We start from the raw sequence: 15,008 nt of genomic DNA on the forward strand, positions 1-15,008 counted from the left end.
CCATCTCCTTTATATCCCAAGAAACTACAGAGGGGCTCTTCTGAGCCTCTTGCCATGCCCACATTCCTGCTGCAGGCTCAGCTGCCTTTTGTCTGACTGTTCCCTTAGCTCAGGCATGTCAAACTGCCAGCCCGCGGGCCGGTTGCGTTGTGCCGAAACCGCGCCCACCCCATTGCCGGCAATGGGGAAAAAGTCGCAATACGTCGCACAATGTCATGTGACCATGTGAGTTTGACATGCCTGCCTTAGCTGCATTGCTTTGTCCTATCTCCCAAGGTCATTTCCACATACCATTATATCACTCTCCCCATCAGATTCAGCCTCCCCTTCGAAGTTCACAGGGGAAAGTGATTGCAGGCTATGAGAAAAAAAAATCTGTGGCTTCCCCTTTCTGCCTTTATTTCCCCCAAATCATACAAGGAGTTCTGCACCTGTAGAGGCAACTGCCTCTCCCCAATTAGGAAGTTGATTGTTCCTCCTTATGTCCTGTAATCATGATTTGGAAGGAGGTGGGTCACTTTCCCTTGGAGTCTTGTTTTTCCTGAGATGCTTTCTACCCCATAGAAGAACATGTCCATTTTAATCAGCGCCAAACTCCTGCAAGGCTGATAGTTGCCAAGGACGGGGCTTGTTAGAGTATTGGTCATGAAAATGTTGCACAAGTTGTAACACATCCATGTCTGCTGCTGCCTCCCATGACCTCTTGGCTCTGGATAGCCTTTCCAGGGGACCAAGTATGCTTCCCTCCCCTTATTCCCCAATGGAATAAGCTAGCTGTCTCTAATAAATAATTTAGACCATTTAAACCAAGTGAGGCAGAGAACATCACTTACAATTGTGGTATGATGGAGCTGAAACGTGGCAAAGTTTCTCAGAAATAAATTTTTGGGGAAGTAATTCTTTTCAAGGCAATTGTCTAATAAAGACAGTTTAAAGCTTAGATTATATAATATCTCAGTTACAGAGTTACTCAATTACAAACTGAGAGCCAGTTTGGTATAGTGATTAAGATGCTGGCCTAGAAATCAGGAGACACTAGTTCTAGTCCTGCCTTAGCCATGAAAGCCGGCTAAATTACTTTGGGCCAGTCATTCTCTCCCAGCCTAGCCCATTCAAAGGATGGTTGTTGTGGGGGAAGGGAAGGAGGAAATATAATGAATATTTGGTGCCTTGAGTTACTTATAAAGTAATGAAGGCAGGATAAAAATCAAATAAATAAAATATATCAAAGAATTAGAAACAACCCATTTTTTTGATTGGTGGTCATCATTTGTGGACCCATTACAAATAGTTAAATTCAGTCTTATAGAAGTTTTATGAGACAGAGGTCTTTATAATTCCTGATCACTTCTTTAGATTGACATAGTAAAAGTGGGAAAGTTCTGGGACTAGCATTGAAGTTTAACAAAAACAGCCTATCATTTATCCCATATTAAAATCACTAACCAGGACTACATAATTTTTTTATATACAGTATGTTCCTATTTTACTTTACATGAATTTTTATCCATGACTGTAGCATGAGGGCAGGATTAATAAAACCAGTTAATTCCTATTAATTTAAGAAAAGCTTCTACTACATACCATTCCAGTGATTGCACATTGAACATATGAATCCGTAGGAAGTAGAAATTAGCATGTCTAAATTCTCACAAAGTGTGGGAATTGAGCTGCTTCAAGCACAGCTTCCAGGATAATTTTCTTGAACTCTGTAGTTTTCTTGTCCATATGCAGTATCTCCTAAAAGAAGACTATGTTATAGGTGGAAATGTATGTTAGAAATGATAGATTCTTTCTTCTGGCTCTTCATTCTCCAATATCCCAAAGATGTAATTGAATGCAGGTCAGGGTATCACTACAGGTATTTTATGAGAGACTACAGGCCTATTGTAACCTACATTTTATTTATGGTTAAAAATATTTTTTACTTTTCCCTCTCCTGCAGTTTTAGCAGAAGATGATTCTCTTTTTTCAGAATACTGTACCAGTAACATTCCTTCATTAATACAGGTATTTTTCCCTTAATAACTAGATTAATATTTGTAGATGATTATAATTTTGAAAAACCACTGATACAATATAAAGTGAAAACTGTAGCTAAAAAAAATATTCCAAGAAGAGAAGATACTGGGAAAGCTTGCTATGTTTCAGTCCAGAAATAAGAATTCAGCATGTGAAATGTTAGTTTCAAAGAAAAGAGTTATACTCTTTTTTTTCTAACCAGTAAAATCCAAAGTAGAGAGGAATTCCCAGATTAGAGACCAACTGATTCTTCCTTTAACAATTTCACATGCTGAATCAGTAATAACAGCCTACTATTTCAATGATTGGGGAAGAGAGAAGTTAGAAGTATTTTATTCTTTTCTTTCTGTCAAGAAGAATAGCTTAAACAGCTAAAATTTAAATTGAGTTATCTTCTATTAAATAAGAACAAAAGAACTCTTACCCTTATCTAATTTGAGCCAATCTAATTTCAATCTTAAATGGTGCCAGGAATGCCCTCTCCTGCAGTATTAATCATCATCTAGACCAGGGGTGTCAAACTGCCAGTCCGCAGGCCAGATGCGTCATGGCGAAATTGTGCCCACCCCATTGCTGGCAATGGAAAAAAAGTCACGATACGTCGCGACATGTCACGTGACATTGCAAGTTTGATACCCCTGACCTAGACCCACCTGCATGTCACCATCCTGGAGGTTTTCAACAGCCAGGTGGGACAAGGATCTAATAAGCAGTTAGTTGACGGCTCCAAAGACCATGTCCAATTCCTTAATTTCAACAGGGTGAAACCATTCACTGATAATTGGGCATGTCCACTCACCGAGATCTCGGCTGGGGCAGGGGCCTTAATTTGGCTAGACATATTTCTGACAGGGAAACTCCACCTGCTGGAGTCAGTCCGGGCTCTGTAATGCATGTCAGATCGACTTGTTCTCTCCAGTGAGGTCACAAATAAAGTGTGTGTGTGTGGGGGGGCTGTTTGTTGACCAATCTGGCATTCATCAGTAGCAGCTGAAGGCCCAGACCTCCAAAAGATCCACTGTCCAGGGTTTGGATGTGAGTTCAGAGGGCTGGAACATGCCACTGGTATTAAGTAATCAGGGTCATATTTCTCTGCAAAGGCCTGCCTTTGGGCTCCCATATCATCCCATGCCTGTCACCTCTTGAATTTCTTGCCCCATTGCAAGCCCTGAGACGAAATCCCCTGTCTCCTACCCTGGCCTCTCTCCTCCTGGGCTGGTGGCCCTGTTCCTCATCCAGCCATCCCCATCCCCATACGTTAATCTGTCAATGCAAAGTGTGAGGGTGAAACTCTGGCGGCGGCACTTAAATAATAGCTCTTAGGACTAACTAGAGCCCTCATTCCTACAATGTGCCCTCCTTAGTAACTGGTCTCTTCCACTGACCAGCTGGGGGAGGACCCCATGCATACAAACCCTCTATCCTGTCTCTCACTCTTTTTTAAAAGTTATGTGCCCCTGTCCAGGAAGAAGTTATGTCATTAAGTCTTTTAAGCATATTGATTTACCTTGAGGTAAATTTTAACCAACTGAGCTGTACTTAATATAGTGGTGCTCTCAGAATGTAATTCTGTGGCTTAAGACTTACAGTTTCACAATTTCCCAAAATTAACAACTAGAAATAATAGATGTTATTTTATTTCTCTTGGTTTCCTCTGTAGTTCTTAAAATACAATCTTAGAAGCAAAAATCAGTTGCCTTTCTCTCACTTTTGTTTTTTATTAATCAAATGTATGGATATATTTCAGCAACCTCCCCGAGAACAATTATTTTTGGCTTCTGAGTATATTGACAGAGCAATTATAGCAATTAATCGAGCTCATGTACTAACAGTTTTACCTGATGGAACATCAGTGCTTGATAATTATTGTAAAAAGGTAAGCTATTCAAAGCAATAGATCTCTGCAGATTAGCTATAAACGTAACTGTTTCTGGAGCAATTGTCCACATATTACTTATAGTTTTGGGCAGCATGGTCAGAAGGACACTTTTTTCCTAACCTTATCCGAAAGTACACAAGAGAAAACCATGATCAGCTGATGAAACACAAATTTATGTTTGGAGAGAAAAGGGTAAGCACTTGAAGAAACTAATTAAACATGGGTTAGCTCTATTTGCTTTGGGATTGTGTGGTAATCAGTAGCATAGGAAATGTATTGCAAGTGGAAGAAGCAATGGATTCAATTAAATAGCAACATATCCTAAAAACTAATTTCCCCTAGTCAGTGAAGAAGCTGAAAATAAGTTGGATATTTCAGCAAGACAACAATTAATAATAATAAAAAAATAAGAATAAAACTCAAATTGGTTTTTTTTAATCTAACCTAATTATTCTTGGAACAGTATATTAAAGGAAACATAGGGTATTTAATTATTATTATTAACTTATTAACATTTCTGAGTTAGAAAATATTTTTCATCTGTAGTCTTTTGTGGGAGTTTCCCCCCTTAAACTTTATGATTTGTTTTTATTTATACCTGTGATTTGTGTTATGCTAATTATTACTCTTTATTTTTAGTTGTTTTAATAAAATTAGTAAAATATTCCAAAAGAAAGCTGAATAGCCATTTTGAAAAAATGCTTCCTAAAATATATAAAGATGAATTGGTAAATTTTCTTTCAATCAGATGACTGCAGAAGAGCAAGTTTTGAATAAAACTTCCTCATCTGATAATGAGAGATCACCAATAGGAAACAATTTTATTATGGATCTACACATTGAACTCATTCAGGCTCAGCACCGAATAGCAATTAAACTACTTAATGGAACCCAAGGTAAAGAAAAATGATATAAATACTTTTTGGTAACTACATTTCATTTTATTATGTCTCACAAAGGTGAAAATATAACTTTTAAAAAGTGTAGTATTTATTTATTATGCTTTTTATTATTTATTTATAGATCCAGATTTTTTTTATTATGGTACTATTCTCAGTGAATGGTATTTATGTATTTCCAGGATAATGATATTTTTCTACCTAGCTAAATTTTTGCTTTGCTTATACCACATATTACAGTCTTGCAAATGTCACTATTGCTTAGTGTTTACAAGTCTGAAATTAATTATATTGCCTTTTTTCTTTTATAAAGCTACTTCTATGCTTTTTATATATAAATCCAGCTGAATAATGGAGACTCATCACTTTTTTCTGACTGTATGTAATCAAAATGCCCATCTTGTTCAACTGCAGCCTTTTGTATTAAAAAAATAATGTGATCAGTGACCAGAATTGGATTAGAGAGTAGCCTCAGAGTTGAGGAAGTGGCCGGATATTCCTAGGTTGGGAAAGACGTTGATGCTGTGTGAAGAACAAGTTGAGTCTTCAATGGAAGGGATGACTGCCTAGCAAAGGGGAAGAAAAAAATGGCCGGCAAGGTGCACTGGAGTACGTACTCCAAGGAAACACCAGACTTTCCTTTATTTGTGTCCAGAAGCTTGCCATTAGGAGGGGTCCTACAATTATTTGGGGTATATTAGACAACCAATCCATCAAGGTAATAGTGTGACTGTTTTAAGAAAACTAGGACAGAGAAGCAGATAGAGCTGGACCAGATACCACCAAGCATGGGTCCAGATTATTTATGAGTTTTAGATTCAACTTCTCCTCCTTTCTTGAATAAGAATAAAATACAGTAGTAAATACAAACCGGAGTAAATACTGAAAAAGAAGTATAAAATGCATTTGAAAAAAGTCTTGATGGACGGCTAAACCATGCTACCTACCATTTAAGGTATCATTGTATGTTTATGTCATGTAATTGTTAATATAGCAAACTATAGTTTACTGTGCTTTGCAGTATATAAATTAGCTTAGAATATTCATCCAATCCTGTTTAAAAAAAGGGACAATGGTTCACTATTTTCAGTTCATCTCAGGTTATTAAAGTTTTGTGATAATAATGTTTAAGTGGAACTAAGACAAATACAATACATAGTACATAGTAAAGGAAGCCTATTTTGCAGTTCTTCTGAAAGAACTCTATACAACCTAAGCATTTATTTGACATTTTAGCAGACTTCATTCCTTCATTAATTTAGGTTTATAGTTTGAGAAGCAGCAGACATTTGGTATCTATTCTCAAATTGGAATAATCAAAATATAAAGCTCAAAACCTTTTCTGTCTCTGATTTTTTTAAAAAAATTCTATATTGGATTATCTATTGATATTAGATACTATTTTAAAAAAGCATTTTGAATAATTTGCTAGATCTGCTTTGAGGGCATATAAATGAATTTGAAATCTGTGGCTTCTGCTTGCAAGAAAAATCAGAAAGGATATATTCCAAAACCTAGGGTTATATCAGAAAGCCAAAGGCAACACTTAATAAAAGTATACAGGTAATCCTCGGTTAACAACTGCTGTTGGAGCAGAATTTCCAATATGATCATAAAGCTTAAGCACGGCAGTTCCAGCACTTCCCGTTTGCTGTCATTAAGCAAATTACAGCACATTGTTTAGTGAGGACATCATGTGGTTGCCATTTATGACTTTCTGGCTTCCTCATTGACTTTGCTTGAGGAAGCTGGCAAAAAAGGTCGCAAATGGTGATCATGAGACAGCAGGATGTTATAGTGTTGTAATAGTGAGCTGAACTCTGAGTGCTCAGGTTGCAGTCACATGACCGCAGAGAGACTGGGATTTCAAGAACCAGTTATAAGTACCATTTGTTCAGTACAATCACAAGATCAAATGTTTGCTGAATCAAGGGTAGTTAAGCAAAGATCACTTGTACAACTGTTACGTCTTCTATAGAGCATACAGTATGTATATACACACATTTATGTTTTTTTTAGATACTCAAAGTAATAACAAAAATCCAAAGACCAAGGGTCTCGCAAAGAATGTAAACCAGTTAAAATTAACAGGTATGTACTTGTAAAATAGCCAACAGAAACTTTATATGAAGAAATTGTATTAACTTTCAAAATTTGTTTTTACAGAATTGGAGATAATAGAGAAAATAAAAAAGAATAAATTATCCAAAGCTCTCTACTTGATGCAGAAAGCTACACTGATGCTTCCAGAAGGATTAGCTTGTTCTTCTGCAAATCAGCTTCTGGAGGTATATAAATTATATTGTTAATCTGTTAAATTTGATGTGTTATTTATATTTTTCATTCATATGATTCTTTATTAGAACAGTATTTATGAATTGTAGATTCTGTACAAACTCAACATTCCTGAAAATTATCATAGCAATTCTTTTAATAACAGATAAGACTCAAGGATTTTCTGTATCAAAAAAGAATATAGAATTACTTTTAAAAGTAAAATAAAAATAACCTACAAATCTAGTACTTTCTTTATAAAGACACTTAAATATAGAACCCTTTTTATTACTGTAAATGAAAACTGAATTATTACATTACTGTAAAGCAGTAATAGTGATGTATAGGCTAGTTCACATAGCTTCTACAAACCAAAGAAGTTCAACCAATCAATTCAAACTTTGCGAGTTTTTTTTCATGAGAAGTTTGAATTGATTGGTTGAACTTTTTTAGTCCCACTTTTTTTTGGGGGGGGACTGCACATGCCGGAGGACTGGGAGCCGCAGGAGACGGCTGAAAGAGCCGCATGCGGCTCTGGAGCCGCGGGTTGCCAACCTGTGACATAGCATGTTGTAATGAGTAGAGGATAGAATTAGGGCCATTTAAGGGACGAAATTGTCCCTTAAGCCTTGTAGGTCTGCAGGTTACCCATTCGGAAATTCTGAAGCCCCTTGCAAGCTAACCACAGGGGGACATGTGTGCTGTTTTCTAATAGTTTCAAAAATACAGGCAGAAATTCAGTGTTATAAATTAAGCATCACAAATAAGTAGGGTATTAAAAGAGAAGGAACCAAAAGGTATCTGGAAAGAAAGAACAAGATTTTAGTTCTAGGAAACTGAATGAAATTTTGCTTCGTTAATACATTGTAAATCTTACAAAAAAATAAAACGAAAAGCACAGCAATGGACTAGAAGATACTGTGTCTTTCAGAAATTTAAATAACTGATCAGTTGAAAAATAATTTAATAATTCTAATACTGTCTACTAAACTGTCTTTGGTTTTAACTGTGTGATTCTTTTATACTTTGCCATAGAAAGAAGTTTAAATGAAATAATACTTTCTTGGGATTTGTCCTTAAATTCTAGGAAGCATTTACTCTGATTCAGAAAACTGAAATTGAACAAAATGCATTAAATGCCACTTTATTAAATCACACAAATAGCATGAAAAGCAAAGTTCCACCACCTCCAATACTACTTTATAGGACAAATTGTTCCATGGCATTTAAGCCAGCACCATTTGCTTCAGATGTAAAGGTAATTTTTTTTGAGGGGGGGGGGAGGAACAACATCCTTGTGATTTAATGTATAATAACTTCTTCTACTCTGGAGAAGAACATGCCCTAATTATATAGAGAAATATTTTGAATGCTGTACAGTATACAAAATATTTGTTAGAATTTTAATTTACACTACAAGGTCTTCATTCAATATTGAAACATTTTACATTTACAATTTACTGATGTTTTTTGTTCTCATTAGGAATTAAAAGAGGAACATTATTGCTCACATACTGTATCTTGCTATTTTTGTACATCTTTTAATAAAAAACCCAAAATGTAAACCATGTGCCACTAGATGGTAGAATGTAATCATTTTTCAGTGTTCATTCAGGAGGATTTTTTAAATTGCATGTGTATGAAAATGCAGCAATTTTTGGAAAATGAAATATATTTTAAATTATAAAAATCACATTTTTGTGGTAAAATTTGTCTTGCAAAATTTATTATAATTAAAAGGAATGTGTAGTTTTGGACAATTATTATTTCATTCGGCATAGCTTTACATTTAAGCTTAAATATTTGAACAAGCCCACTTCAAGAGAAGTACAGCTTAGCACCTGAGGAAGGAGAGGCTGGGGGCAGCTGCTCTCCAGGTTCTGCGCTGCACCATTGGTCCAAGTCCTGCCAGTTTGTTGTCTGATCAGAGAGCATGGAAGATCTGCAGTGGCTAGGAAGCAGTTTCCAGACCTAGCTATTTTAATATCTCTGAGGGGTGAAGGTAGGGATAGAGCCACCTCATAGCCTGTCTTGTAAAGCCACTTTATTGTTTGCTCAGGAATTGTTAAGCTACTGCCCAGATTCCATTATGCTGTGTGTGAATAAGGTAAGAGCCACATAAAACGAGCTGGAGGATCACATATGATCCATGAACTGTGAGTCTGAAACCATTAATTTAGATAGTTTTTAAACACATGCAGAATTTTAGCTGTAGAACTAAAAGCAGTTTTGTATTTGTTTTTGTGTTTTAAGGTTTGTTGGTACAGCATTTTTGGGTGTGTAGCAGAAGGAAGTAATCCAAAAGCTCGATTAAACAATTATAGTCTCAAGAACACAGGAGAAGCGGTAATGTCTTTAACAATGATGGTGCTAATTTGTCTGAGTTTTCTTCAAAGCTATTGCTAGGCACGAGCAGTGTTATGAGAACCTTAAAAAAATCATGTGAAAATGGACTTTTATATAAACGAGGCCATTTTAAATTCATTTTCTCCTCACTTAGTGACAGAGGTTCCAGTCTCAATTCTGGCTGCAAATTGAGGGCTAATTGAGCAGCCTCAGCTTAATTGTATAATAGGGGGAAATGGGGAAAAAAGGATGCCCATCAAAAAAGTATGGATGTTTACCTTGGTTTTAGTCTTAAAACATTTGAGAGGGGGGCTGTTTTGAGGCTTTTGTCAGAAGAACAGCATAAAGCATAATAAATATAAAACCTTGGTATTAATATTATTTTGATATTAATTGGCATGTTTTTCTTATTTTTACCTTAACAAATACATTTTTTATTATCAGATACCGGCGGATGAAACTTGTGTCTTAGAAGTACAAGGTTTAGAAGCCAATCAAAATTACATATTTGCAGTTGCAGCCTATGACTCAGATGGAAAAATTATCGGTGATAGCATTGGAGAAACAACTAAACCAATTCTTGCATATCCTCCTCTTTCTGTCGCTACTGTCCGAACATACCTGATTCAGGTAGCATATAATACTTTTGCCTTGATAATTCCAGTTCTTTTGTAATCTGATTCATTTTCAGGATACATATCCTTTAAAAAACAAGGTTTTCCCCCCTAAAGTAAAATACTTCTAAATCTTTTTCCTCAGTAATTCAGTTAGATTTTTTACTATTAAGGAAAGAATACTATTTATTTTATTATTTTTGTGGTCCTAATTTAATGCAAATCCAGAATTTTTAATATTTTAAAAATATTGTTGCAAGTTTTTATATGAAACACAAATTTATTATTTTGCATTATCCTGAATTGAAATTACCCATCCCTCAAAAATTTCTAGGAAAAAATCTCAGCAGCCAATTCTGCTGAAGATTCTTTCCATTGCTTTGTCTCTTTCACTGCATTCTTCCCTCCTGGCCAGAGATTTAGCTTGTGAGATATCCCTACCATCCCTGATTTCTTCAATTTATTCAAGTAACCTAGGATTTGTGACTTCATTTCATTTAATTCCATCACTGCGTTTTGCCTCCATTCCAACAGGTTCCACTGTAAGACGTACAAAATAGATTGTGAACCTATCCATCTTGCTACCTTATGTCACTAGAATTCCTCTTTTGTTTTAAGAAACCTTGTGTGATGTGTTTGCTTCAGTTTGTATAAAGCTAGGAATCTAATTATAATTGTATTGATGCTTTCATCATTTTAACTGATTATGTATTATAATTTCAAATAAGCATAGAAAAGGTATTTCAAAATATGACCATATTTTTAGTCTGCTTTCCAGATTGAAAACTATGCATTATGCAAAAAAACATTTCAGCCACTCTGGGATTATTTTGTCTCAGTGCCTTGTGCTCCTGTTACTGATGTCACCATAGTTTCTGTAAGCAGCACTTTGTCTGTACCGCAGAACAGGTAACTAACAGAGCTGTTTTTCAAATTATTCAGTTTATATGATTATTGTTGATAGTGAATACTGTCTCACTTTTAAACAGTTTGACAAATGTTTCTAAATACCTTAGACACAATTATCAAAACATAGGGTCTTAAAAACAATAATATTTTAATAATAAAAAATTTCTTCAGTGATTATGTTTTGAAAAATGTAGGGTGTTTTTGAAATACTGTTTCTGTAAAACAAGTAAGAGAAGATTAATAAAACTGACTAAAACTATATAGGTAAACCATGTGCTGTCATTATTTCACAACTTGAGTATAGCAGCATATACCACATTTAATATGACAACATTGATCAATACAGTTGCATAAGCAGTAGCCACCAGCAGTCGTCGTCGTCATCACTGCCATCATGTTTTATAGTGGCAATTCAGAAGATTTGCCAGTTATAATAGAGTTAGAATTGTCTTTTATTTTAAGGTATTGCAGCTAGTTAACTGTTGGTTTTAGTTATTCTCTTTTCTTCTCTTCTCTTCTCTTCTCTTCTCTTCTCTTCTCTTCTCTTCTCTTCTCTTCTCTTCTCTTCTACTCTACTCTACTCTACTCTACTCTACTCTACTCTACTCTACTCTACTCTACTCTACCAGTCATTGAATTTCCATAGCTGCCCAACTCAACCAAGTGGCTCTGGGCAGCTTACATTTCTAAAATTATGAAACAATTAAAACAATTTAAAAACATTAAAACAATAACAATATCCACAAAATAAATACTATGTTTTTATTTGTTGTTTTTCTTTTTGTAGGCTAAATTTTGAAGCTCTGCCACAGGCATCTCCAAGCCTCTTATATATGTTTCTGAGGAGTATTTTTATCATTAGTGACATTAGTGTCATTGAAGGAGATCTCTTCTGTGATTCTATTTGTTTCAATGAGCTTAAGTATAAAAGACAAGTATGTGCTATTTAGCATTAATATTTTTGGTGTGATCTTATTTTTCTTGCTCTTAATATTCTTATCACAAGTAAAGTTCATCTATAGAATTATATGTTATAATATCTAGGGGGGCATTTGCACAGATTCGTCTTATATACCAATTGCGCCCCTTTTTGGACCGAGATGCCCTACGTACAGTCACCCACGCACTCGTTACCTCCCGTATTGATTACTGTAATGCTCTCTACATGGGGCTGCCCTTGAAGACCACCCGGAGGCTTCAGCTGGTGCAGAGTGCGGCTGCACGGGTAGTGATGGGAGCACCTTGATACTCCCATATTACACCCCTCCTGCGTGAGCTGCATTGGTTACCGGTTGCCCTCCGGGTGAGATTTAACGGCCCAAGAGGTAGGAGGAGAACCACCGCAGAACGGTGCCTCCCACTCCCAACTCCTCAAGACGACGCAGCAAGATACCGTGGTCGATGGTATCAAAAGCCACTGAGAGATCTAATAGGACCATGACAGAGGAATAACCCCTATCTCGGGCCTGCCAGAGATCATTCACCAGCGCGACCAATGCCATCTCCGTGCTATACCTGGGCCTATGTGATGGGAGCTCCCCGATACTCCCATATTACACCCCTCCTGCGTGAGCTGCATTGGCTACCAGTTGCCCTCCGGGTGAGATTTAAGGTGCTGGTACTTACCTTTAAAGCCCTACATGGCTTAGGTCCGGGATACTTACAGGACCATCTGCTGCCGGGAACAAATTCCCATCGTCCAGTACGCTCACACAGAGAAGGCCTCCTCAGGGTACTGTCAGCTAGGCAATGTCGGCTGGCGACCCCCAGGGGGAGGGCCTTCTCTGTGGGAGCGCCAACCCTATGGAATCAGCTCCCCCCTGAGCTTCAGATGGCCCAAAACCTCCAATCCTTTCGCCGCGGCCTCAAAACACACCTGTTCCACCAGGCTGACCTAGACTAACAGGCATTTTAATTAATTTATATTTAGTATTTTTAATTCATTTTTTTAAATTCCCTAATTTTAATTTATTGCACTGATGTTCTCAATTTCATTTTTATCTTGATTTCTGTACTTATTATATGTTTTGTTGTTAGCCGCCCTGAGTCCTTCGGGAGATAGGGCGGGATATAAATCCCATCAATAAATAAATAAATAAATATCTTACAATTCATATCTAATTTTCCATTATTGAAAGGATACCTTAATGAAAAATACTATGTTTTTAATACTACTTCAGAGAAATAATTTTGAGCTTTGAAGCTATGAAGTTGCTAGGTTTGTATTTAATTAGCCCTACCCAAATGGTTTTGAGTGATTCTATATGTTCATGACAATGTTTAGATACGTTCTGTAGTCAGCTGAGCAGAAGTGAGCCAGCTTACTTTTATGCATTCTGTGGAAGTGAATGTAAAGGAGGATGGAGCTAAGACTGGTTAAATAAAACATCTCCTTAGCCATGGTGAGGAAGAGGGTGCTTCCTCTTCCTTAGAAAGCTAAGCCTGTTCTGATTCTCTTTTATAAGAGGGCACAGAGGGAAACTGTCCGGTTTTCAAGATTCCATTATTATACTCTACAACAATAGAGTTCTAACAGTCATTGTGGTGTCTCTTTTCTGACCTGACGTACCTTGAAGACTGATTTTGAAGGGGAGAACTGCTAAGTGACAATAGTAATATTTAACCATCTATATTATAGGCATGATGCCTACCTGTATCTATTGCGTGGATGCAGAAATACCACTGTAAGAGCAAAATTCTTACTAGTTACTTAGTTAATTTATATTCAGTGCAGTCTTTTTTATGGTCATGTTCTTATATATGAACAGATGCAAATTAGTTGTGTTTCAGTTTTCTTATAACTGAATGAACACATTTGCAGAACATACCATTCAGTTTTAGCCTTACGCTCTCACTTTTCCAATAAGTATTTCTCTACTGGATAGATTATATTCTAAATTTTCTAAGGCTTAATTGCAGGGGTGTGTAGCCATTTCAGATTTAAAACAAATGAATTCAAAATGACCAATTTTGTAAAATGTGTTTTAAAAACCATTTTAGAAGCATTCTGTGTTTAAAACAACTCTTGTTTTGAATGCCAAATACTTTCTTTATGCCTGAAGCACTTCCAAAATCACTGATACTACTGATTTTGTACTGAAAGCAGGTGTTTGAACTTTTAGGATAATATTTTCAAATCTGAAATTCTTTGAACTAAAAATGAATTGCATATTATGAATTACTTATATTATGCACCTCAGTAGAAGAAATTGTTTGAACCTGCAAGAGCTTTAATTCTAGTTTCCCTAATAACTCAAAACTAGGATATCAACAGGAAGGTAAAAAAACAAAACAAAATCAAGATGGTAGTTCTGGGTGCACAATTGAAGCTCCCCCCTTTTTATGGCATACCTAAAAAGAGATGTCTTCAATTGCATAGTCACGGCCATCATCTTAACTTTTTTGACCCTTTCTGTAGACATTCCTGCCTCTAAAGAATAATTTTAAAAAAAGCAGGAAAGAAGTAGTGATTAAATATTCAAATTCATTCCTGTCCTTACAGACTTTTTATTGTTGTTGTTGTTGTTAGTTGCGAAGTCGTGTCCGACCCATCGCGACCCCATGGACAAAGTTCCTCCAGGCCTTCCTGTCCTCTACCATCTTATGGAGTCCATTTAAGCTCACGCCTACTGCTTCATCGACTCCATCCAGCCACCTCATTCTATGTCATCCTCTTCTTCTCTTGCCCTCAATCTTTCCCAGCATTAGACTCTTCTCCAGTGAGTCCTTCCTTCTCATTAGGTGGCCAGAGTATTTGAGTTTCAACTTCAGGATCTGGCCTTCTAAAGAGCAGTCATGGTTGATCTCTTTTAGGACTGACCGGTTTGAACGCCTTGCAGTCCAAGGGACTCGCAGGAGTCTTCTCCAGCACCATAATTCAAAAGCCTCAATTCTTTGGTCCTCAGCCTTTCTTATGGTCCAACTTTCACTGCCATACATTGCAACTGGGAAGACTATACGCACTTTTGTTGGCAGGGTGATGTCTCTGCTTTTTAGTTAAATAGGCAGGATGACAGTATACAGATTTGCCAGATTCCTTTCCCAATTTTGAACCAATCAGTGGTT

General features: G+C 36.5%; 1 protein-coding gene across 1 annotated transcript in view; it reads left to right on the plus strand.

The window, feature by feature from the left end:
* CFAP54 (cilia and flagella associated protein 54) overlaps positions 1–15,008 on the plus strand; it is a gene marked incomplete at both ends in the record, with an annotated part of 175,159 nt that overhangs the window by 26,885 nt on the left and 133,266 nt on the right. The window contains 10 exons of the mRNA XM_083366027.1: positions 1,946–2,010; positions 3,770–3,898; positions 4,650–4,797; positions 6,820–6,891; positions 6,967–7,088; positions 8,162–8,332; positions 9,328–9,420; positions 9,865–10,050; positions 10,801–10,943; positions 11,731–11,878. Coding sequence (XP_083222153.1) covers positions 1,946–2,010; positions 3,770–3,898; positions 4,650–4,797; positions 6,820–6,891; positions 6,967–7,088; positions 8,162–8,332; positions 9,328–9,420; positions 9,865–10,050; positions 10,801–10,943; positions 11,731–11,878 — 1,277 coding nt within the window. The remainder of the gene's footprint in view (positions 1–1,945; positions 2,011–3,769; positions 3,899–4,649; positions 4,798–6,819; positions 6,892–6,966; positions 7,089–8,161; positions 8,333–9,327; positions 9,421–9,864; positions 10,051–10,800; positions 10,944–11,730; positions 11,879–15,008) is intronic.

The sequence above is a fragment of the Vipera ursinii genome, assembly GCF_947247035.1.
Source record: "Vipera ursinii genome assembly, chromosome: 6".
Lineage (NCBI taxonomy): Eukaryota > Metazoa > Chordata > Lepidosauria > Squamata > Viperidae > Vipera > Vipera ursinii.